The sequence below is a fragment of the Galeopterus variegatus genome, unplaced genomic scaffold (assembly GCF_000696425.1).
Source record: "Galeopterus variegatus unplaced genomic scaffold, G_variegatus-3.0.2 Scaffold1963, whole genome shotgun sequence".
Classification (NCBI taxonomy): Eukaryota; Metazoa; Chordata; class Mammalia; order Dermoptera; family Cynocephalidae; genus Galeopterus; species Galeopterus variegatus.
In genome coordinates, this window is record NW_007728074.1 from 253,685 (window position 1) to 263,919 (window position 10,235).

Below are 10,235 nucleotides of genomic sequence, written 5' to 3' on the forward strand. Positions count from 1 at the left end.
AAAAAAAAAAAAAAAAAAAAAAAAAAAATTGATTTCTAATTTACACAGTGAAAAGTTATAATTTACACAGTGAAACTTATAGAATTTAAATGTACAGTTTGATACATGTGTACATCCATGTGACTTACATGTTTATCAAAATAAAGAACATTTCCATCATCCCAGAAAGTTCCTTTAGGGTCCTTCCCAAGAGATCCACTCCTGCCCCCACTCCTGCCAAAAGCAATCACTGGTTTCTTTTACCACAGATTAGTTTTGCTGTACAATTTTCTCATATAAATGGAATGACATAATATAAATTCTTTTGTGTCTAGCTTTATTCATTCAGTGTCATGCTTTTCATGATTCATCCATGTTGTTGTGTAGATCTGTAAACTGCTCTTTTTTTATTGCTGAGTAGTATTCCATTGTACTGCACAGTTTCTTTATCCATTCTCCTTATAAGTAGGTCTCTGTACTCCTTCCACTTTTGGGCTATTTTGAATAAAGCTGCTATGAGCATTCTTGCACAAGGCTTTCTTTGGGAATATGTTTCATAACTGGATGTAGAATTGCTAGGTTGCAGGATAAATATATGTTTCATTTTATAAGAAGCTGCTAAATTGTTCTCCAAAGTGGTTGTACTATTTTACTCTCTGGTTTCTTCACATCTTTACCAAAATTTGGTGGTGTTTATCTTTTTAATATTAGCTATTTTATGGGGTGTATGGTGGTATCTTGTGGTTTTAATTTGCTTTTCTCTGACTAATGATGTTGAGCAGTATAATGTGCTTACTGGCCTTTTGATCATCTTCCTATGGAAGTGTTTAAGTCTTTTGCCTATTTTTTTACTAAATTTCTTCTTTTGTCATTAAATTATAGGAGTTCTTTATATATTCTGGATACAATCTTCTGTATTATGAATGTATTCTTCCAGACTATGGCTTGTCTTTTCATTTTCTGAATACTGTCTTTTGATGAGCAGAACTTTTTAATTTTGATGAAATCCAGTATATCAATTTTTAATTTTATGGTTAGTGTTTTCCATGTCTTCCATAAGAAATCTTTGCCTACCCTAAGTCAAGATGATATTCTCCTGTGTTTTTCTCTACATGTATTATAGTTTTAGATTTTTACGTGTAGATTATGATATATCTTGAAATAATTTTTGTGTTAGTATTAGGGGTGGAGGTTCATTTTGTAGAGACATTTCTTTCCCATCTTGCGTTTCTTTGAGAGCTTTGTCAAATCATTTGACTGTGTATGTGTGGGTCTGTTTCTGAATTGTATTCTCTTCCATTGATCCATTTTTCACAGTCTCGATTACTTTGGCTGTATGCTATTAAGTGTTGAAATCATTTGGTCTAAGGCTTTCTACTTTGTTCTTTTTCAAGATTGTTTTGGCTGTTACAGGTTCTTTGCATTCCCATGTTAATTGTGGGATCAGATTGCCCATTTACACCAACACAGACATGTGCGCGCGCGCACACATGTGCACGCACACATGCACGCGCGCGCACGCGCGCACACACACACACAGACACACACAGAGCCTGCCTGGATTTTTTTGATTGAGATTGTATCGAATCTAGAGGTCAACTTGGGAAGTAAGGACATCTCAACACTATTTTGGCTTCCAGTGCATGAGCATGGTATATTTTTCCATTTATTACAGTCTTACTTAATTTCTCTTCACAATGTCTTGTAATTTCAATGTAGGTCTTTATGTTTTGGGATAGATTTGCATATGATATTTAAAATAATTTTTCAAATTGTTGCTAATATATAGACATTGAATTGGATTTTTATATATTAACTTTGTAATTTGTAATATTGCTAAATTCATTTATTACTTCTAGTAGCTTTTTTGTAGATTTCCTTAGGATTTTCAACATACACAATCATGTCATTTGCATATAGTTTTACTTTTACTTTTATCATGTTTATAACTTTTATTTCTTTTTCTTGCCTCTCGCAATGGCTAGGATCTTCACCACAATGTTTAATTGAAGTGGCGAAAGCTTACATCCTTATTTTGTTCCTGATCTTAGGGAGAAATAATTTATTTTTTGTACCATTATGTATGATATTAGTCTGTGTTTTTTGTAGATTTCTTTGATCAGATTGGGAAGGTTTCCTTCTGTTCTTAGTTTCAGAGCTTTTATCATGAATGGCTATTGAATTTATTTGAATGCTTTTACTGTATCTCAACTCAGCAAGCTATTTTATTGTCATCAAGTTATTCCTAATGTTCCCTTATTATGGAGGTATAGCAAATTCCTCTCTTTATTGGTAATTTGTTCTTTCATTTTTCTTAATATATGTTGTTAGAGGTTTATCAAATTTATTAATATTTTTGACTTCTTGATTTTCTGCTTTTATTTTTATTATTTCCTTTCTTTTACTTAGAGTTCAGTTTGTACTTTTCCTAAAAGGCTAGAGCATAGATGATTAATTTGTACATCTTTCTTTTTTTGTTTTTTTTTTTTGCAATATAGGCATTTATCAGCACCGCACTCTCCCGAGTGAGCCACAGGCTGGCCTGCAATATAGGCATTTAAAGTTATAAATTTTCTTCTATGGATTGCTATAGCTGAGTTCCAAAATTTTTGATATTTTGTATATTCAATTTGAAATACTAAAAAATATTGTCATTCAGTTTGAAATATTAAAAAATTTCCTATGTGGTTTATCATTTGACCCTTGATTGTTGTGAAGTGTATTGTTAAATTTACAAACATTTGTGGATTTTTTGAGAGATCTTATTGTGATCGATTTCTAATTTAATAGTTTTCTGATCAAACAACAGTTTCTGTATGATTTCATTCCATTGGAATTCATTGAAACTTGTTTTAAGGCCCATCTAAATAGTCTGTCTTAGTGAATGTTCCATGGGCATGTGAGGAGACTATTCTGTTATGGTGAGCAGTGTTTTCTGTCAGTTAGGTTAAATTGATAGTGTTGTTCAAATATTCTGTATTTCTGATTTTTTAATGAATTTGTTATTTCTCGCTTTAGTATTGTTAATTTTGTTTCAGGCATTCTGAACTTTATTATGAGGCACAGACATATTTAAGATTGTTATATCTTCTTGATAAATTTATCCTTTTATCAAATGCTCCTCTTTATCTCTGGTGATTCTCTGTCTTGAAGTCTACTTTGTTTGATATTAATATAGCCATGCCATCTTTCTTTATACTTAAATTTACACTTGTATATCTTTTTCTATCTAAAGTGTTTAATGTATTTCTTACAAACAGCATATAGTTAATCTCGCTTTTTAAAAAATCTAGTTTGATAATCTTTCCTTTTTAATTGGTGTGCTTTAGTGTATTTACACTATATAATTATTATATGTTTGTTGTTAGGACTTCTGCCTTAGTGTTTGTTTTGTATTTGTTCTGTATATTGTTTGTTCCTCTTTTCCTTTTTTTCTGCCTTTTTTTGGGGTTACTTGAATATTTTTTAGCATTCCTTTTTATCTCTTCTATTGACTTTTTATATCTGTTATATTTTCTTATTTTGTTTTAGTGGTTGCTCAGAGATTACAGTATCTGTCTTTCATTTATCACAGTCTTCATTTAAAATTTTTTTACTGCTTCAGGAACAATTTAAGAACCTCATTGTACCTCATGTTATCCTCTTCTTGACTATTGTCCCCCTGTTGTCATATATTTTAATTCTATATGGTACATATTTAATTCCCACAGTATGTTATTTCTTCTTTAAGTAGTCAGTACTTTTCCAGTACTTTTCTAGTATTGTTTCCCTTCTGCTGAAGAAATCCTTTTCACATATCTTGTTGTATAAATCTACTGGAGGTAAATTTTCTTAGCTTTCATCTGTCTGAAAAGATGTTTACTTTGTCTTCATTTTTGAAGGATGTTTTTACTGAATATGAAATTCTTGGTTGATAGTTTTTTTCTTTTAGCATTTTAAAGTCATTCTTCCATTGTTTTCTGGACAATTGTTCTCAGTGAGAAATCAGCTTCTAGTCTTATGTTTGTTTTTCCATATAATATGTCCCTCTTCTCTGTGACTGCTTTTATACATTTTTTTTTTTTTTTTTGGTTTTCAGCAATTTGACTGTAATGTATAGTTTTCTTTTTATTTATTCTGCTTGGATTTTACTAAGATTCTTGGATATCTGGGTTGGTGTCTTTCATAAATTTTGAAATTCTTGGCTATTATCTCTTCAAATATTCTGCCTCATTTTCTTTTCCTTTTGCAACTCCAATTATATCGTGTATTGTCATAATGGAATGACAGTTATATGCTGTTATCCCATAGATCTTATATACTCTGTCCCAGCTCATTTTTTTTTTTTTTCCTTTTTGTCTTTTTTTTTTACTGGCTGGTAACAGGATCGCAACCCTCGGTGTCGCACCCGTACTGGGGACCGGCAACGGGATCGCAACCCTCGGTGTCGCGCCCGCACCACGCTCAGCCAGTGAGCAGGAACCGGTCTCCACATGGGATCCGAACCCTTGGCGGGAGCACCGCCGCGCTCCCAAGCGGCGCACTCTCCAGTGCGCCACCGGGCTGGCCCTGAATTTGAGTCTTAAAGAAGTTATCTAAACCTCTCACCAGGAACAAAAAGAGAAATGTCACATATTCTCACTCATGAGTGGGAGCTAAAGAAAACATTTTTTTTTTTTTCCCTTTTTGTCTTTTTTACTGACCGGCAACGGGATCGCAACCCTCAGTGTTGCGCCCGCCCCGCGCTCAGCCAGTGAGCAGGAACCGGTCTCCACATGGGATCCGAACCCTTGGCGGGAGCACCGCCGCGCTCCCAAGCGGCGCACTCTCCAGTGCGCCACCGGGCCAGCCCACCAGCTCATTTTTTTTTAACTCCTCTTTTTTTTCTCTTTGTGTTTCAGTTTGAGTAATTCAGAATTAATGGGTAAACTCCTTATTAACACCTGTTGGAATGAAAAAAAAAAAGTCAATATTTTGGCTATCCTAATGCTACCATCTCTCATTTTAGAAAAAAGATTCATTTGTTCAGACTCTCAGTTCTACCACTAACTAGTCTGTAGCCTCCACGATGAGGGAAATATTGTTTTAAAACATTGATTGGAACTAAAAAGTCTTCATTTTCATTGTTACTTAGTAAATCAGATTTCAAAGTATTAAAAGACCTTTGGTATAAAAAATTAACACAATGTATTCTTTAAATGCAATTTAGAAATGTGTTTACTCGGGGCCGGCCTGGTGGCGCACTGGAGCGCGGCGGCACTCCCGCCGAGGGTTCGGATCCCACATACAGACCGGTTCCCGCTCACTGGCTGAGCGAGGTGTGGGCGCAACACCGAGGGTTGCGATCCCGTTGCCGGTCCCGGTCCGGTACGGGCGCGACACTGAGGGTTGCGATCCGTTGCCGGACACGAAAAAAGACAAGGAAAAAAAAAAAAAAAAGAAATGTGTTTACTATACTAAATTTTAGCAAATTTGTGTTTCTACTCATGTATGAGGGTACTTTCAAAAGTTCATGGAAAGATTTGTGTTATCTTTCACTTTGTTTTTCCACAAACTTTTGGAAGTATCCTCATGTTTATACATTTTGTATTAAAATATAAAAATTTGGTTGACTGCATTTCTTTTTCATCTGAGTATTCTCAGTTAAATGTTTTTAAAAAGCTTAAAATGATGAATTAAATTATAATTGCTGCTTTTAATATTGGCTACCGGTAGAATGGGAATATGAAGTTTTCATGAATAGTTGTATATTAAAATAATTTATTTTTTTCTTCTACTTGCCCTGATTTCTTAGAGGAATTTAATGATAGAATTTTGCGACCAGAGTTATCAAATGATGAAATGCTCTCTCTCCATGAAGAGTTGCAGAAGATTTATAAAACATATTGTTTGGATGAAAGTATTGACAAAATTAGATTTGATCCCTTCATTGTAGAAGAGATTCAAAGAAGTAAGTCAAAGATGATAATAACAATGAATTCTATAGCTCTTACTGTTTTCAAGAGTTTTTGCCATGTATTCTTTGTTTATTATTAAAACAGCTTTGTGAGGAATGTGGACAGCTATTATCCTATTTTATAATGAGATGAAAGCTTTGAGGAAGAAACTTATTCACAATTCACATAAATATTTGTCAGAACCAGAGCTTTGTTCTAATTTCTCATTCTAGTGTGATTTTTGCAGTTGGATTTCTGTAAAACATAGTTTTAGTGTTGTTTGTATGCTCTTTCACTGTAGTGAATTGTAAACTATAATACATAATGTATTTATGCTATTCATAAATAATTTCTACAATAGAATTTTTTTAAATAGTTGCTGAAGGCCCGTACATAGATGTTGTGAAACTTCAAACTATGAGATGTCTTTTTGAAGCTTATGAACATGTTCTTTCTCTCTTGGAGAATGTGTTTACCCCTATGTTCTGTCACAGTGATGAGGTAAGTCAAAATATTAACCTTGTTTGAGGATTTTTATACAGAATTTAATATCTCTGATGTTGTTAGATGAATGATTCAAATAACAAAATAAAGAGGAAAATAAAACAAGATTAACAAACTAAATACCCTTTTCCCTATACAACTTAATAGAGATTAGAATTTAATTGTAAAAACAATTCTCACTATTGAAACCATGTTTATATTTATGTGACTCAGTAGATTGGGACCAAATTGGTTTACTTGATTTGCTGTATACCTGAGTGGCTTTGTAGTACTGTGGTGATACAGAAACCTCATTCTTCTGGTTTACACATTATTTATAGACCTGTGGAAATCATATGGCAGGAATATCTCCATTTGCAATATTTTAATCCTTACACTTTTTGACTGTGGTTGTGTTCACTTGATTTAAATAACTTTTTCTTTAAACTGGAAAGAAGTAAGGTAAAGTAGTATGTTTCAATGTCAAGTGTTAGTTTAATAAATCATAATTGTTATTTATTATTTTGAAGTATTTCAGACAACTTTTAAGAGGTGCAGAATCACCAACACGCAATTCAAAATTCAACAGGTAGGTATATTTAACTATATGTATGTTTCGCTAATCCTCAACATTCTGTAATAGATCATTGTCTTTATTAGTTATTTTTTATGAATGAATATGTAGTTCCATTTCTATATGAGTAGATAAGACATTTCACTAATGAATTGTAGAACTGTACTACATATAGTAACTTGAAAATGCCTGAAACTTTTTTAGAAAAACTAAAACTTTTAATGATATATATACTGTTGCCTTCTTAATCTTATAATTAATACATATTAATACTTGATTACCTATTTTATTGGAGACTAGGGACTGCATGCATAGGTGAAATCTGCAGATAACTCAGAATTTTATATAGTAGTTTTTGTTTTTTGCTTTATGTTTTTTTTTAGAGAAAACTTTTTGTTAGAATACTTACTGGATAGAAAATAGAGGGGATTTTCTCCTTTCCTTTGTGGCTCTCTGGAAATGTTAGAGTGCAGTTAAATAACGTAAAGAAAGGCAGCAGAGGAGAGAAGCTGTATCCCTTTATAAACCAGATAATTAATGTCCTGATTTGTTTTTACAATGTTATATGTACAGAATTTGACACAGACATCAAATCTGTAAATCTATAGAATAGATATTCACATCGTTCTCAACACCTTCCAGTTTGAGTTAGTATGTAATAAACATATAAATAAATGGGAGATGTGGTACAAAGAGAGAAGTAGATAAGTCAGAAAATAGAGGAGTTTTTTAGTTTATGTAAAGATAAATCTGAAAACCTTAACCATGGGGAGATTATATTGTACTTTTTGATATAAACAAGTGTTATAGGAATAGATTTGAGTTTTCTCGAATGTTGAATATTAATTCTTATATAATTGCCTCAGTAGAAGTAGTATACATGAAATAACCTTTCTGAAGTGTGGAAGATATTTGTATGATTCTTTGTAAAAATATCACTTCTTTGCTTTTTTCCTGAGGGTATATGTTATAACCATAAAGATAGACTTTATTTAACAAAAATCATACCCATGCTATTTAAAATACCATCCTTTGCCCAATCTACATGTGTATTTTTTCATTCGAATACTTTTTCAAGGACTTTGATTAAATTTCCCAGCATACTTGTGAAGAAGGTGGAATTTATCCTTGTTTACACATTTTCGATGTTTGGAGTCTCCTATCAGGATATTGAGCTTAATGAAATGCCTATATAGGACCACTGAAGGGGAAGTGGTTCTGTGATCTTAGAAGCCTGCTTGGTAGCTAAATGTAAGTCAAGGTTATAACTTCAGAGACAGAAAGCTTTCTTTGCCACTTTTAGAACACCAGATGTCTTCAGCATATTGAGGCACTAATTTATTGGCTTTACTATTAAACAAAAAAATAGAAAAGAAATAAGGGTTCTTTTCATTCTGGGTAATGATTATGGCCTTTTAAAATGTGTTTGTTTTATATTGACCTGACATTATATTAACTATCAATCTTGTTAGACTCTGCTTCTGTGATAACTTAATGATTCATTATGTAGAATAAGTAAAAGCGTTTATTTAACATTCTTTTGGTGACAATTTAGAGTAGCTTTGCTAATTTGTTCTTAAATGACTTAGTAAAATACTTTTATGTTTTATGTCTACATTTTATTTAATTGTATTTTAAAAGTAAAATTTTAATACATATTGTCAATCTTGTTCTCTGTTTCATTGTATAGACAAAGCATAACTTATTTTTTAATTTTTAGGGGTCTTTTGTTAACTTTGCTTCTTAGCTTGAAACATAATTTTTTGAATACTCAAGCTAAAAACATGTGGAGCATGTGTGATTATATCTAATATCGACATGAGTTCCATGTTGGAAAATATGGGGGTTTTTTTGTGCCAAGTTTTTGGTGGCGTGGTCTCTGCATACTTTCCACTATATCAAACAAATAGTATGCCTAAGGGCAGAAAAATACAGAATTATTTCCTGACATGTTGAATTTTTGAGAACTTTTTTTTAATGATCTAGGCTTTATACTTGAAAACCCAAAAAATAACCTTACTTTATTTCTCATACTTTCATCATGTTATTTGTAAGGATTTCTTCCCTTTGCAAAGATGAATGCTATTCACTTGTGTAACTTTTAAAGCTTTTAAATTTTTGTGTTCTAAAGTGAAATTTGTGTAATATCTGGGCTTTCTCTCTCTCCTCTCCTTGTATAATTTCACCTATCTGTTATTGCAGAGGTAGCCTAAGTTTGGATGATTTTCGGTAAGTTTTTAGCTTGTGATTCTTTTCAGTATAAATTATCTGTTTAAATCCAGAAAACACATCCCAAAAACTGAAGAGGAAAAAAAGTGAAACACTGTGCTATTACTGCCTTTATATCAGTTATTTAGGATAACGTTTTAAAATGAATCTCTACTTTGATTCTAGATAACTCCTTTTTGAAGTAGCATGTTATATGTAATCATAAAATAAAAATGTGCACTGGTACCTTTAAGATATTTTTGCTATTTATTTTGCTAGTATCTCACTTTTTCAAGGCTGCTGACTCATTTTTTGTTGTTGTTGATTTTGCTAAGTTATTTTTAGAATTATTTGTTTAAAGAGCTTTTTTTTTTTGAAGTAAGAAGTATAACAGTGTTTCTGTATTCTAGGCATAATCACAAACAAGTGAGATATTTTAAAAATATGCCATATTGTGTGAGTCCCAATTGTTTTATAATCTCTAGATTCTAGAGACAAGAATAATCTCTAGATTCTAGAGACTAGAATAATCTCTAGATCCTAGAGATTTTAATAATGTTTTGTCAACATTTTCGTATTTGTTTTTGGAAACATTTCTTCTATCAGAACTGTGTCTACAATTTTGGATTTTTAGAAAACACTAATTATGTGCTTGTTTAGATAAAATAATCTAGTTTAAGTACCCTTTTTACTACTTCCTACTTAGTGTTTTTTCAGTTTTAAAGCAGTTTAATTTGCTCCTGAGACAAGTATGAAATATGTCACTGTATACCTGGTGTTTTCAAACTTGATCAATTTACTTTTATTTTTGTAATTGTTGCATTATTTAAGTAAATAAATTTTGCTTATAGAAGTAATAGCTATCCATTAACTTAAGCATTCAAAGCAAATTTTCTCAGATTTTAAAATAGTCATTTTTATTTGGTTATCTGTTGTAAGGGCAGTATTACATAGTAAGCATGAGTTTTAAGTTGGAATAAAAGTTATGGTTTTATTCGTTGAAACATGAGGCAGTAGGCTTTAGTGGAGGACCTTTTTGGCTACTTTTAGCCGTCCCCCCCCCCCCCCCCCCCCCC

General features: G+C 32.1%; 1 protein-coding gene across 5 annotated transcripts in view; it reads left to right on the top strand.

Annotated features, from left to right (window-relative positions):
* Nucleotides 1-10,235, top strand: part of SNX14 (sorting nexin 14) — a 115,071-nt gene that overhangs the window by 68,505 nt on the left and 36,331 nt on the right. For 4 of the 5 annotated variants that reach the window (XM_008579823.1, XM_008579818.1, XM_008579819.1 and 1 more), the window contains exons 13-16: nt 5,753-5,908; nt 6,271-6,395; nt 6,908-6,966; nt 9,154-9,180. In XM_008579823.1, coding sequence (XP_008578045.1) covers nt 5,753-5,908; nt 6,271-6,395; nt 6,908-6,966; nt 9,154-9,180 — 367 coding nt within the window. The remainder of the gene's footprint in view (nt 1-5,752; nt 5,909-6,270; nt 6,396-6,907; nt 6,967-9,153; nt 9,181-10,235) is intronic. The other variant, XM_008579821.1, reaches the window with a different exon arrangement.